The sequence below is a fragment of the Pristiophorus japonicus genome, chromosome 5, assembly GCF_044704955.1.
Source record: "Pristiophorus japonicus isolate sPriJap1 chromosome 5, sPriJap1.hap1, whole genome shotgun sequence".
Lineage (NCBI taxonomy): Eukaryota > Metazoa > Chordata > Chondrichthyes > Pristiophoridae > Pristiophorus > Pristiophorus japonicus.
Window position 1 is genome coordinate 302,480,939 of NC_091981.1, and position 16,034 is coordinate 302,496,972.

General features: G+C 50.4%; 1 protein-coding gene across 1 annotated transcript in view; it reads right to left on the reverse strand.

Moving 5' to 3' along the window:
• Window positions 1-1,015: 1,015 nt before the first annotated feature.
• LOC139264187 (nuclear receptor-binding protein 2-like) overlaps window positions 1,016-16,034 on the reverse strand; it is a 125,343-nt gene continuing 110,324 nt past the window's right edge. Inside the window, exons 11-15 of the mRNA XM_070880273.1 lie at window positions 11,828-11,960; window positions 9,211-9,313; window positions 7,501-7,551; window positions 1,951-2,086; window positions 1,016-1,090 (exon numbers count right to left, since the gene is read on the reverse strand). Coding sequence (XP_070736374.1) covers window positions 1,016-1,090; window positions 1,951-2,086; window positions 7,501-7,551; window positions 9,211-9,313; window positions 11,828-11,960 — 498 coding nt within the window. The remainder of the gene's footprint in view (window positions 1,091-1,950; window positions 2,087-7,500; window positions 7,552-9,210; window positions 9,314-11,827; window positions 11,961-16,034) is intronic.

Sequence of the window (16,034 nt, forward strand, 5' to 3'; positions counted from 1 at the left end):
TCGAACTCTCTCTCACTCACTCTCACACTCACTCACTCACACACTCTCTCCCTCTCTCGCTCTCTCACTCTCTCGCTCTCTCGCTCTCTCGCTCTCACGCTCTCACACTCTCACACTCTCACACTCTCACACGCTCTCTCGCTCTCTCGCTCTCTCGCTATCTCAGTCACTCTCTCTCACTCTCTCTCTCACTCTCTCTCTCTCTCACTCTCTCTCACTCTCTCTCACTCTCTCACTCTCACTCTCACTCTCACGCTCTCTCTCACTCTCTCGCTCTCTCGAACTCTCTCTCACTCTCACACTCTCACACTCACACTCTCACACTCTCTCACTCTCACACTCTCTCACACTCTCTCACACTCTCTGACTCTCACACTCTCTCACTCTCTCACATCTCTCACTCTCTCACTCTCTCTCACTCACTCTCACTCTCTCGCTCGAACTCTCTCTCACTCTCTCTCACTCTCTCACTCTCTCTCACTCTCTCTCACTCTCACACTCTCACACTCTCTCACTCTCTCACTCTCTCACTCTCTCACTCTCACACTCTCTCACACCTCTCTCACACTCTCTGACTCTCACACTCTCTCTCACACTCTCACTCTCACTCACTCACTCTCACTCTCCTCGCTCGAACTCTCTCTCACTCTCTATCTCTCGCTTGAACTCTCTCTCACTCTCACACTCTCTCTCACTCTCTCTCACTCTCTCTCACTCTCTCTCACTCTCTCTCACTCTAACTCTCACTCTAACTCTCACACTCTCTCACACTCTCTCACACTCTCTGACTCTCACACTCTCACACTCTCTCACTCTCTCACTCTCTCTCACACTCTCACTCACTCTCACTCTCTCGCTCGAACTCTCTCTCACTCTCTATCTCTCGCTTGAACTCTCTCTCACTCTCACACTCTCTCACTCTCTCTCACTCTCTCTCACTCTCTCACTCACTCTCACTCACTCTCACTCTCTCTCACTCTCTCTCACTCTCTCTAACTCTCTCTCACTCTCTCTCTCAGATCAGACCATTACTCACGTGCCATCTTGTCTTGCACTCATGTAATTCCAGGTGGCACTGCATCTGAATCACCTGTCAGGGCACGACAGAGGTTGAACTGACCCAGCCCATAATAGTCGACACAAAGAGCCACACTTCCCACCCTCTCACTGCCCCTCCACCCTCTCTCTGCCCCCCCACCCTCTCACTGCCCCCCACCCTCTCACTGCCCCCACCCTCTCTCTGCCCCCCCACCCTCTCTCTGCCCCCCCACCCTCTCACTGCTCCCCCACCCCTCTCTCTGCCCCCCACCCTCTCTCTGCCCCCCACCCTCTCACTGCCCCCCACCCTCTCACTGCCCCCCACCCTCTCACTGCCCCTCCACCCTCTCACTGCCCCTCCACCCTCTCACTGCCCCTCCACCCTCTCACTGCCCCTCCACCCTCTCACTGCCCCCCCCACCCTCTCACTGACCCTCCACCCTCTCACTGCCCCTCCCCACCCTCTCACTGCCCCTCACTGCCCCCCCACCTTCTCACTGCCCCCCCACCCACTCACTGCCCCCCACCCTCTCACTGCCTCCCACCCTCTCACTGCCCCCCCATCCTCTCACTGCCCCCACCCTCTCTCTGCCCCCCACCCTCTCACTGCCCCCCCACCCTCTCACTGCCCCTCCACCCTCTCACTGCCCCCCCACCCTCTCACTGCCCCTCCCCACCCTCTCACTGCCCCCCACCCTCTCACTGCCCCTCCCCACCCTCTCACTGCCCCCCACCCTCTCTCTGCCTCCCCACCCTCTCACTGCCCCCCCACCCTCTCACCCCCACCCACTGTCCCAGCCTGTGTAGCAGATGAGCTGTGTTCCCTGATGCTCCGTGTCCTGTGCCCTGTCCACACTGCCCAGCTCTGCCTCCCTTGTTGCCGAGCATGTGAGAGATGCACAGTTGTCTCACCTTCCTGGTCTCCAGCTGATGCGGTTCTGGGGCGGGTGATTGCAGGGAGTCCGTGGTCTCGGGGAGCTGGGCTGGAGCCCAGAACAGGTGGTGTGGCCGGTTGGAGGAAAAGGTCATTAAAGGGTAAATTCCATTCCTGCAAAAGATCACAGCGAGAGCTCACAGTCACTTCAAAATACAAGTTTGAGATGGGCGCACTCACACACCCCATATACACACTCACACACCCCATTTACACACTCACAATCCCATATACACACCCCATATACACACTCACACACTCCCATATACACATCCCATATACACACTCACATACCCCATATACACACTCACACACCCCATATACACACCCCATATACACACTCACACACCCCATATACACACGCACACACCCTATTCACATTCACACACCCACACATTCCATATGCACACCCCAAATACACACTCCCACACCCCATACACACACTCCAAATACATTCACACACCCCATATATACACTCATACACCCTATATACATACTCACACACCATATATACACACCCCATATACACACTCACACCCCATATACACATGCGCACACCCCATATACACACTCACACACCCCATATACACACCCCATATACACACTCACACACCCCATATACACACACACACACCCTATTCACATTCACACACTCACACATCCCATATACACACCCCATATACACACCCCACATACACACTCATGCATCCTATAAACACACTCACATGCCCCATATACACAATCACATACCCTATTTGCACACTCACACACCCCATCTACACACTCACACACCCCATATATATGCATGCACATCCCATATACACACTCAAACACCCCATATACACAAGCACATACCCCATATACACAAACACACTTCCTAAATACACACACACCCTCACACATCCCTTATACACACCCCACATACACACACATGCATCCTATAAACACACTCACATACCCCATATACACAATTACATACCCTATTTGCACACTCACATGCCCCATATACACACTCACACACCCCATATACACACGAACTCACCATAGACACATTCACATACCCCATATACACAAACACACATCCTAAATACACACACACACACACACACACACACACCCCATATACACACTCACACATCCCATATACACACCCCATGTACACACCCCACATACACACTCACACATCCCATAAACACCCTCACGTACATAGAAACATAGAAACATAGAAAATAGGTGCAGGAGTAGGCCATTCAGCCCCTCGAACCTGCACCGCCATTCAATAAGATCAAGGCTGATCATTCCCTCAGTACCCCTTTCCTGCTTTCTCTCCATACCCCTTGATCCCTTTAGCCATAAGGGCCATATCTAACTCCCTTTTGAATATATCCAATGAACTGGCCTCAACAGCTCTCTGCGGTAGGGAATTCCACAGGTTAACAACTCTCTGAGTGAAGAAGTTTCTCCTCATCTCAGTCCTAAATGGCCTACCCCTTATCCGAAGACTATGTCCTCTGGTTCTGGACTTCCCCAACATCGGGAACATTCTTCCCGAAACCAACCTGTCCAGTAACGACAGAATCTTATACGTTTCTATGAGAACCCCTCTCATCCTTCTAAACTCCAGTGTATAAAGGCCCAGTCGAGCCAGTCTCTCCTCATATGTCAGTCCAGCCATCCCGGGAATAAGTCTGGTGAACCTTCGCTGCACTCCCTCAATAGCAAGAACGTCCTTCCTCAGATTAGGAGACCAAAACTGAACACAATATTCCAGGTGAGGCCTCACCAAGGCCCTGTACAACTGCAGTAAGACCTCCCTGCTCCTATACCCAAATCCCCTAGCTATGAAGGCCAACATACCATTTGCCTTCTTCACCACCTGCTGCACCTGCATGCCCACTTTCAGTGACTGATGAACCATGACACCCAGGTCTCGTTGCACCGCCCCTTTTCCTAATCTGCCGCCATTCAGATAATATTCTGCCTTCATGTTTTTGCCACCAAAATGGATAACCTCACATTTATCCACATTATACTGCATCTGCCATGCATTTGCCCACTCACCTAACCTGTTCAAGTCACCCTGCAGCTTCTTAGCGTACTCCTCACAGCTCACATCGCCACCCAGTTTAGTGTCATCCGCAAACTTGGAGATATTACACTCAATTCCTTCATCTAAATCATTGATGTATATTGTAAAGAGCTGGGGTCCCAGCACTGAGCCCCGCGGCACCCCACTAGTCACTGCCTGCCATTCTGAAAAGGACCCGTTTATCCCGGCTCTCTGCTTCCTGTCTGCCAACCAGTTCTCGATCCACGTCAGTATATTACCCCCAATACCATGTGCTTTGATTTTGCACACCAATCTCTTGTGTGGGACCTTGTCAAAAGCCTTTTGAAAGTCCAAATACACCACATGCACTGGTTCTCCCTTGTCCACTCGACTAGTTACATCCTCAAAAAATTCCAGAAGATTTGTCAAGCATGATTTCCCTTTCATAAATCCATGCTGACTTGGTCCGATCCTGTCACTGCTTTCCAAATGCGCTGCTATTTCATCCTTAATGATTGATTCCAACATTTTCCCCACTACTGATGCCAGGCTAACCGGTCTATAATTCCTCGTTTTCTCTCTCCCTCCTTTTATAAAAAGTGGTGTTACATTAGCTACCCTCCAGTCCACAGGGACTGATCGAGAGTCGATCGACTGTTGGAAAATGATCACCAATGCATCCACTATTTCCAGGGCCACTTCATTAAGTACTCTGGGATGCAGACTATCAGGCCCCGGGGGTTTATCGGCCTTCAATCCCATCAATTTCCCTAACACAATTTCCCGCCTAATAAAGATATCCTTCAGTTCCTCCTTCTCACTAGACCCACTGTCCCCTAGTACCTTCGGAAGGTTATTTGTGTCTTCCTTCGTGAAGACAGAACCGAAGTATTTGTTCAATTGGTCTGCCATTTCTTTGTTGCCCATTATTAATTCACCTGAATCCGCCTGCAAGGGACCTACGTTTGTCTTCACTAATCTTTTTCTCTTCACATATTTATAGAATCTTTTGCAGTCAGTTTTTATATTCCCTGCAAGCTTCCTCTCGTACTCTATTTCCCCCCTCTTAATTAAACCCTTAGTCCTCCTCTGTTGAATTCTAAATTTCTCCCAGTCCTCAGGTTTGTTGCTTTTTCTAGCCAATTTATATGCCTCTTCCTTGGCTTCAACGCTATCCTTAATTTCCTTTGTTAGCCACGGTTGAGCCATCTTCCCAGTTTTATTTTTACTCCAGATAGGGATGTACAATTGCTGACGTTCATCCATGTGATCTTTAAATGTTTGCCATTGCCTATCCACCATCAACTCTTGAAGTATCCTTTGGCAGTCTATTCTAGCCAATTCACGTATCATACCATCGAAGTTACCTTTCCCTAAGTTCAGGACCCTAGTTTCTGAATTAACTGTGTCACTCTTCACCTTAATAAAGACTTCTACCATATTATGGTCACTCTTCCCCAAGGGGCCTCGCACAGCAAGATTGCTAATTAGTCCCTTCTGATTACACATCACCCAGTCTAGGATGGCCAGCCCTCTAGTTGGTTCCTCGACATATTAGTCTTGAAAACCATCCCTAATACACTCCAGGAAATCCTCCTCCACCGCATTGCTACCTGTTTGGTTAGTCTAATCAATATGTAAATTAAAGTCGCCCATGATAACTGTTGTACCTTTATTGCACACATCCCTTATTTCTTGTTTGATGCTGTCTCCAACCTCACTACTACTGTTTGGTGGTCTGTACACAACTCCCACTAGCGTTTTCTGCCCCTTGGTATTCCACAGCTCCACCCATACCAATTCCACATCATCCAGGCTAATGTCCCTCCTTACTCTTGCATTCATTTCCTCTTTAACCAGCAATGCCACCCCGCCTCCTCTCTGCCTATACTTCCTAAATATTGAATACCCCTGGATGTTGCGTTCCCAGCCTTGGTCACCCTGGAGCCATGTCTCCGTGATGCCAATTACATCATACCCGTTAACTGCCATCTGCGCAGTTAATTCGTCCACCTTATTCCGAATACTCCTCGCATTGAGGCACAGAGCCTTCAGGCTTGTCTTTTTAACACACTTTGCACCTTTAGAATTTTTCTGTAATGTGGCCCATTTTGTTTTTTGCCTTGGGTTTCTCTGCCCTCCACTTTTACTATTCTCCTTTCTATCTTTTGCTTCTGCTTCCATTTTATTTCCCTCTGTCTCCCTGCAAAGGTTCCCATCCCTCTGCCCTATTAGTTTAACTCCTCCCCAACAGCACTAGCAAACACTCCCCCTAGGACATTGGTTCCGGTCCTGCCCAGGTGCAGACCGTCCGGTTTGTACTGGTCCCACCTCCCCCAGAACCGGTTCCAATGTCCCAGGAATTTGAATACCACATATACACACCCCATATACACACCCCATATACACACCCCATGTACACACTCACACACCACATATACACATTCACACACCCAATATACACACCCCACATACACACTCACACATCCTATAAACACACTCACATACCCCATATACACTCACACACACCATATACACACCCCACATACACACTCACACACCCCATATACACACCCCATATGCACACTCACTACCGCATATACACACTCACACACCCCACATACACACTCACACACCCAATATACACACCCCATATACACACCCCACATACACACTCACACATCCAATATACACACCGCATATACACACCCCATATACACACACTCCCCATATACACACTCACACACCTCATATGCACACTCACACACCCCATATCACATTCACACACCCCATAAACACACTCACACGCCCCATATACACACTCACACACCTCATATACACACTCACACACCCCAATACACTCACACACCCCATATACACACTCACACACCCCATATACACACTCACATACCCCATATACATGCACGCACACCCCCCATATACACATGCACACACCCCATATACACAAACACACACCCCATATACACAATCACATACTCCATATACATACTCCATGTACACACTCACACAACCCATATACACACCCCATGTACACACTCGCACACCCCATATACACATACACGCCATATACACACTCACATACCCCGTATACACACTCACACATCCCATAAACACACTGACACCCCATTTACACACTCACACAGCCTATATACACAATCACACACCCCATATACACACTCACACATCCCATAAACACACTCACACACCCCATAAACACACTCACACACCCCATATACACAATCACACACCCCATATACACACCCCATATACACTCACACACCCCATATACACACTCACAAACCATATATACACACCCATATATACACTGGTTATCGATCCTCCCCCCCCCCCCCCCCCCGCACCTGGGACATCACTTGCCCTGGGGCCTGGGGACTGTCTCTGGGGAACGGGGAGGTCTGGTCTCCTGAGTGACTTACTGCCCCATTCCAATACTCACTTCACATCCTCCAGGAACTTGTCCAGCTCCAGGGTGGACACGTGGGAATATCTGTGGGACAGAGGGACAACTGTCAGTCAATTGTTCACAACCAGCGAATGGCTGCAGCACAGACCAGGCAATGAGGGATTCTGGGGTGGAGCAGAGACCTGAGCCCTGACCGGACTGTGCTGACCCCTCACCCCCGACCGGACTGTGCTGACCCCTCACCCCTGACCGGACTGTGCTTACCCCTCACCCCGATCGGACTGTGCTGACCCCTCACCCCCGATCGGACTGTGCTGACCCCTCACCCCCGACCGGACTGTGCTGACCTCTCACCCCTGACCGGACTGTGCTGACCTCTCACACCTGATTGGACTGAGCTAATTTAGTTCCGGTTGTACTGGGACAATGCTTATTGTGCAAGGTCCCACACAAGAGATTGGTGTGCAAAATCAAAGCACATGGTATTGGGGGTAATGTACTGACGTGGATAGAGAACTGGTTGGCAGACAGGAAGCAGAGAGTCGGGATAAACGGGTCCTTTTCAGAATGGCAGGCAGTGACTAGTGGGGTGCCGCAGGGCTCAGTGTTGGGACCCCAGCTCTTTACAATATACATCAATGATTTAGATGAAGGAATTGAGTGTAATATCTCCAAGTTTGCAGATGCCACTAAACTGGGTGGTGGTGTGAGCTGTGAGGAGGACGCTAAGAGGCTGCAGGATGACTTGGACAGGTTAGGTGAGTGAGCAACTGCATGGCAGATGCAGTATAATGTGGATAAATGTGAGGTTATCCACTTTGGTGGCAAAAACAGGAAGGCAGAATATTATCTGAATGGCGGCAGATTAGGAAAAGGGGAGGTGCAACGAGACCTGGGTGTCATGGTACATCAGTCATTGAAAGTGGGCATGCAGGTACAGCAGGCGTTGAAGAAGGCAAATGGCATGTTGGCCTTCATAGCTAGGGGCTTTGAGTATAGGAGCAGGGAGGTCTTACTGCAGTTGTACAGGGCCTTGGTGAGACCACACCTGGAATATTGTGTTCAGTTTTGGTCTCCTAATCTGAGGAAGGACGTCCTTGCTATTGAGGGAGTGCAGCGAAGGTTCACCAGGGATGGCTGGACTGACACATGAGGAGAGATTGGATCAACTGGGCCTTTATTCACTGGAATTTAGAAGGATGAGAGGGGATCTCATAGAAACATATAAAATTCTAATGGGACTGGACAAGTTAACTGCAGGAAGAATGTTCCTGATGTTGGGGAAGTCCAGAACCAGGGGACACAGTCTTAGGATAAGGGGTAAGCCATTTAGGACTGAGATGAGGAGAAACTTCTTCACTCAGAGAGTGGTGAACCTGTGGAATTCCCTACCGCAGAGTGTTGTTGATGCCAGTTCATTGGATATATTCAAGAGGGAGTTAGATATGGCTGTTACAGCTAACGGGATCAAGGGGTATGGAGAGAAAGCAGGAAAGGGGTACTGAGGGAATGATCAGCCATGAACTTATTGAATGGTGGTGCAGGCTGGAAGGGCCGAATGGCCTACTCCTGCACCTATACTCTATGTTTCTATGAAGCAGCATGGATGGGCTGGTGCCAACCTGACAACTCCCTGTGACAGCTCCCGATGGGGTTGATCGGTTCAATGAGAGATTGGCACTGTGTGTCGGTCCCTCATTGGCTGGTCTGTGTGTCATGGATGTGGTTGTCGGAATCTCTTACGTCCACTGTACCCCAGCACGCTCCCCGTGTCGTATCTCTGCCATCACTGCACTGCGGTTAATCGTCTTGGTCATCTCCTCCACACAGTTATCCTGCATCAAATCTGGAGCAAAGCGAGAAATCGTCCATTACAGTCAAACCAGTATTACAGCAGCTCGCATTCACTGTGGAGCCAAGTCCCAGTGACCCTCCGTGGACACGGAGTGACCCACTGCACAATGGAGGCTCCCTTCCGGTGGACACAAGACCTTGTTTTCACAGGGACCGTGCAGTGGTCACTGCGGCCTGTCGTGTGGTGTACAGCCCAGTGTGTGAGAGGTAGGTCGCCGAGGACCTGCAAGTGATCCAGAAGGCCAATGGAATCTTGGCCTTTATTGCAAAGGGGATGGAGTATAAAAGCAGGGATGTCTTGCTCCAGTTGTACAGGGTATTGGTGAGGCCACACCTGGAATACTGCGTGCAGTTTTGGTTTCCATATTTACGAAAGGATATACTTGTTTTGGAGGCAGTTCAGAGAAGGTTCACTCGGTTGATTCTGGAGATGAGGGGGTTGACTTATGAGGAAAGGTTGAGTAGGTTGGGCCAATACACATTGGAATTCAGAAGAATGAGAGGTGATCTTATCGAAACGTATAAGATTATGAGGGGGCTTGACAAGGTTGATGCAGAGACGATGTTTCCACTCATAGGGGAGACTAGAACTAGAGGGCATGGTCTTAGAATAAGGGGCTGCCCATTTAAAACTGAGATGAGGAGAAATTTCTTCTCTCAGAGGGTTGTAAATCTGTGGAATTCGCTGCCTCAGAGAGCTGTGGAAGCTGGAACATTGAATAAATTTAAGACAGAAATAGACAGTTTCTTAACCGATAAGGGGATAAAGGGTTATGGGGAGCGGGCGGGGAAGTGGAGCTGAGTCCATGATCAGATCAGCCACGATCGTATTAAATGGCGGAGCAGGCTCGAAGGGCCGAATGGCCTAATCCTGCTCCTATTTCTTATGTTCTTATGACTAGATCAAGCAGCTTGTATTGGTTCCGTCAGCCGACACATCGAAACACGCCGACGTTACAAAACGGCAAGAGGCCAACCCCGGTCCATCCGTACCAACAATCCATCGCAATCACATATACCCACCCTCTTCCCAATCTCTTCAATCACTTGTCCTTCTTATCCCCACCCCTCCGAATCTAATCTTCAATGTTCAAACACTCTCTGGCTCAGCCACTAACCCTGGGGCTGCGTTCCACAGCCTCACAACTCTCTGTTTAACTCAATTCATTCTCGGGATGTGGGCGGCGAAGCTAGCGCCCATTCCTGGGCCATTTCAGAGGCCAGTTAAGAGGCCAGTGTGGGACTGGAGTCACATGTAGGCCCAGACCGGGTAAGGATGGCAAGTTTCCTTCTCCAAAGGACATTAGTGACCCAAATGGGTTTTTATCCCAATCCGACAGTAAATGGTCACGTCTCTGGATTACTGGTCCAGTAAAATAACCAGTTTGCTACCATCTGCAGACTTTGAAATAATGCCCTGTCTCCCCAAGGCCAGATCATTGGAGATACATCAAAAGAGCAGTGGTCCCAATACTGACCCCTGGGAGACAGCACTGTATACCTCCCTCCAGTCCGATAAATAACCGCTCACCACTACTCTCTGCTGTTTGTCCATAATGTCAATGTCACTTTCACACCAGAGTCAGAGAACAGAGACCAGGACCCTTGGGAATGAGGGCACGAGCCCCGGGACCCCCAGGACTGAGGGCCCAAGCCCCGGGACCCCCAGGACTGAGGGCCGGACCCCCAGGAATCGCAGGATTGAGGGCCCAAGCCCAGGGACTCCCAAGACTGAGGGCCCGAGCCCCGGGACCCCCAGGACTGAGGGCCGGACCCCCAGGAATCGCAGGATTGAGGGCCCAAGCCCAGGGACCTCCAAGACTGAGGGCACGAGCCCCGAGACCCCCAGGACTGAGGGCCGGACCCCTAGGAATCGCAGGATTGAGGGACCGAGCCCAGGGACCCCCAAGACTGAGGGCCGGACCCCGGGACCCCCAGGTATGAGAGTGGGAAGTGCAGGACCCCCAGGAATGAGGGCAGTAAACCAGGACCGAGGGTCCGACCGCCAGGTCCGTCGGGATTGAGGGACCAGGACCCGCGGGACTGAGGGCCGGACCCCCAGGAGTCGCAGGATTGAGGGACTGAGCACAGGGACCCCCAGGTCTGAGGGTGGGAAGCCCAGCACCACTAGACCTCGCAGGATTGAGGGACCGAGCACCGGGACCCCCAGGTTTGAGGGTGGGAAGCCCAGGACCCCGAGGCCTCGCAGGATTGAGGGACCGAGCACCAGGACCCCCAGGTTTGAGGGTGGGAAGCCCAGGACCCCGAGGCCTCGCAGGATTGAGGGACCGAGCACCGGGACCCCCAGGTCTGAGGGTGGGAAGCCCGGCACCACTAGACCTCGCAGGATTGAGGGACCGAGCACCGGGACCCCCAGGTCTGAGGGTGGGAAGCCCAGGACACCGAGGCCTTGCAGGATTGAGGGACCCCAGGATGAGGATGAAGCGGTAAAAGCACCATGGCGGGCCATGTTGGAACGCCCAGTCTCGGTACACGGCCCACTCACACTGGTTGTTGATGAAAGAATGGGCAGCCAACAGCTTCAGGGAGTGGACCTCGAAGAGAACTCGATGGAAGAGCAGGTCGTGGGCAGTCGGTCGCCGTGACGGCTCTCGGGCCAAGCATTGCTGGATAAATTCCTGTAACCATGGAAACATGCAGCAGTCATTGGCAGACATCAACCGAGACCCTTGGGTCATTCCACGAAACAAAACTTCATTGGCCCAGGTGCAATCACAATATCTCACACTATAGGATACACACTGCCCCTCACACTATAGGATACACAGTGCCCCTCACACTACAGGATACACACTGCCCCCTCACACTATAGGATACACACTGCCCCCTCACACTATAGGATACACACAGCCCCTCACACTACAGGATACACACTGCCCCCTCACACTATAGGATATACACTGCCCCTCACACTACAGGATACACACTGCCCCCTCACACTATAGGATACACACTGCCCCCTCACACTATAGGATACACACAGCCCCTCACACTATAGGATACACAGTGCCCCTCACACTATAGGATACACACTGCCCCCTCACACTATAGGATACACACTGCCCCCTCACACTATAGGATACACACTGCCCCTCACACTATAGGACACACACTGCCCCCCTCACACTATAGGATACACAGTGCCCCTCACACTATAGGATACACACTGCCCCCCTCACACTATAGGATACACACTGCCCCCTCACACTATAGAATACACAGTGCCCCACACACTATAGGATACACAGTGCCCCACACAGTGCCCCACACACTATAGGATACACACTGCCCCCTCACACTATAGGATACACACTGCCCCTCACACTATAGGATACACAGTGCCCCTCACACTATAGGATACACACTGCCCCTCACACTATAGGATACATACTGCCCCTCACACTATAGGACACACACTGCCCCCTCACACTATAGGATACACACTGCCCCCTCACACTATATGATACACATGCCCCTCACACTATAGGATACACACTGCCCCCTCACACTATAGGATACATACTGCCCCTCACACTATAGGATACACACTGCCCCCTCACACTATAGGATACACAGTGCCCCTCACACTATAGGATACACACTGCCCCCTCACACTATAGGATACATACTGCCCCCTCACACTATAGGATACACACTGCCCCCTCACACTGTAGGATACATACTGCCCCTCACACTATAGGATACACACTGCCCCTCACACTATAGGATACACACTGCCCCTCACACTATAGGATATATACTGCCCCTCACACTATAGGATACACACTGCCCCCCTCATACTATAGGATACACACTGCCCCTCACACTATGGGATACATACTGCCCCTCACACTATAGGATACACACTGCCCCCTCACACTATAGGATACACACTGCCCCCTCACACTATAGGATATATACTGCCCCCTCACACTATAGGATACACATGCCCCTCACACTATAGGATACATACTGCCCCTCACACTATAGGATACATACTGTACCTCACACTATAGGATACATACTGCCCCTCACACTATAGGATACACACTGCCCCCTCACACTATAGGATACACACTGCCCCTCACACTATAGGATACACACTGCCCCCTCACACTATAGGATACATACTGCCCCTCACACTATAGGATACACACTGCCCCCCTCACACTATATGATACACACTGTCCCTCACACTATAGGATACACACTGCCCCTCACACTATAGGATACATACTGCCCCTCACACTATAGGATACACACTGCCCCCTCACACTATAGGATACACACTGCCCCTCACACTATAGAATACACATTGCCCCTCACACTATAGGATACACACTGCCCCTCACACTATAGGATACACACTGCCCCTCACACTATAGGATAAACACTGCCCCTCACACTATAGGATACACACTGCCCCCTCACACTATAGGACACACACTGCCCCTCACACTGTAGGATACACACTGTCCCTCACACTATAGGACACACACTGCCCCTCACACTATAGGATACACACTGCCCCTCACACGAAAGGATACACACTGCCTCTCACACTATAGAATACACACTGCCCCCTCACACTATAGGATACACACTGCCCCTCACACTATAGGATACACACTGTCCCTCACACTATAGGACACACACTGCCCCTCACACTATAGGATACACACTGCCCCCCTCACACTATAGGATACACACTGCCCCTCACACTATAGGATACATACTGCCCCCTCACACTATAGGACACACAGTGCCCCTCACACTATAGGATACACACTGCCCCCTCACACTATAGGATAAACACTGCCCCTCACACTATAGGATACACACTGCCCCCTCACACTATAGGACACACACTGCCCCTCGCACTATAGGATACACACTGCCCCTCACACGAAAGGATATACACTGCCCCTCACACTATAGAATACACACTGCCCCCTCACACTATAGGATACACACTGCCCCTCACACTATAGGATACACACTGTCCCTCACACTATAGGATAAACACTGCCCCCTCACACTAGAAACATAGAAAATAGGTGCAGGAGCAGGCCATTCAGCCCTTCTAGCCTGCACCGCCATTCAATGAGTTCAAGGCTGAACATGAAACTTCAGTACCCACTTCCTGCTTTCACGCCATACCCCTTGATCCCCCGAGTAGTAAGGACTTCATCTAACTCCCTTTTGAATATATTTAGTGAATTGGCCTCAACTACTTCCTGTGGTAGAGAATTCCACAGGTTCACCACTCTCTGGGTGAAGAAGTTTCTCCTTATCTCGGTTCTAAATGGCTTACCCCTTATCCTTAGACTGTGACCCCTGGTTCTGGACTTCCCCAACATTGGGAACATTCTTCCTGCATCCAACCTGTCCAAACCCGTCAGAATTTTAAACGTTTCTATGAGGTCCCCTCTCACTCTTCTGAACCCCAGTGAATACAAGCCCAGTTGATCCAGTCTTTCTTGATAGGTCAGTCCCACCATCCCGGGAATCAGTCTGGTGAATCTTCGCTGCACTCCCTCAATAGCAAGAATGTCCTTCCTCAAGTTAGGAGACCAAAACTGTACACAATACTCCAGGTGTGGCCTCACCAAGGCCCTGTACAACTGTAGCAACACCTCCCTGCCCCTGTACTCAAATCCCCTCGCTATGAAGGCCAACATGCCATTTGCTTTCTTAACCGCCTGCTGTACCTGCATGCCAACCTTCAATGACTGATGTACCATGACACCCAGGTCTCGTTGCACCTGCCCTTTTCCTAATCTGTCACCATTCAGATAATAGTCAGTCTCTCTGTTTTTACCACCAAAGTGGATAACCTCACATTTATCCACATTATACTTCATCTGCCACGCATTTGCCCACTCACCTAACCTATCCAAGTCACTCTGTAGCCTCATAGCATCCTCCTCGCAGCTCACACTGCCACCCAACTTAGTGTCATCCGCAAATTTGGAGATACTACATTTAATCCCCTCGTCTAAATCATTAATGTACAATGTAAACAGCTGGGGCCCCAGCACAGAACCCTGCGGTACCCCACTAGTCACTGCCTGCCATTCTGAAAAGTACCCATTTACTCCTACTCTTTGCTTCCTGTCTGACAACCAGTTCTCAATCCACGTCAGCACACTACCCCCAATCCCATGTGCTTTAACTTTGCACATTAACCTCTTGTATGGGACCTTGTCGAAAGCCTTCTGAAAGTCCAAATACACCACATCAACTGGTTCTCCCTTGTCCACTCTACTGGAAACATCCTCAAAAAATTCCAGAAGATTTGTCAAGCATGATCTCCCTTTCACAAATCCATGCTGACTTGGACCTATCATGTCACCATTTTCCAAATGCGCTGCTATGACATCCTTAATAATTGATTCCATCATTTTACCCACTACTGAGGTCAGGCTGACCGGTCTATAATTCCCTGCTTTCTCTCTCCCTCCTTTTTTAAAAAGTGGGGTTACATTGGCTACCCTCCACTCGATAGGAACTGATCCAGAGTCAATGGAATGTTGGAAAATGACTGTCAATGCATCCGCTATTTCCAAGGCCACCTCCTTAAGTACTCTGGGATGCAGTCCATCAGGCCCTGGGGATTTATCGGCCTTCAATCCCATCAATTTCCCCAACACAATTTCCCGACTAATAAAGATTTCCCTCAGTTCCTCCTC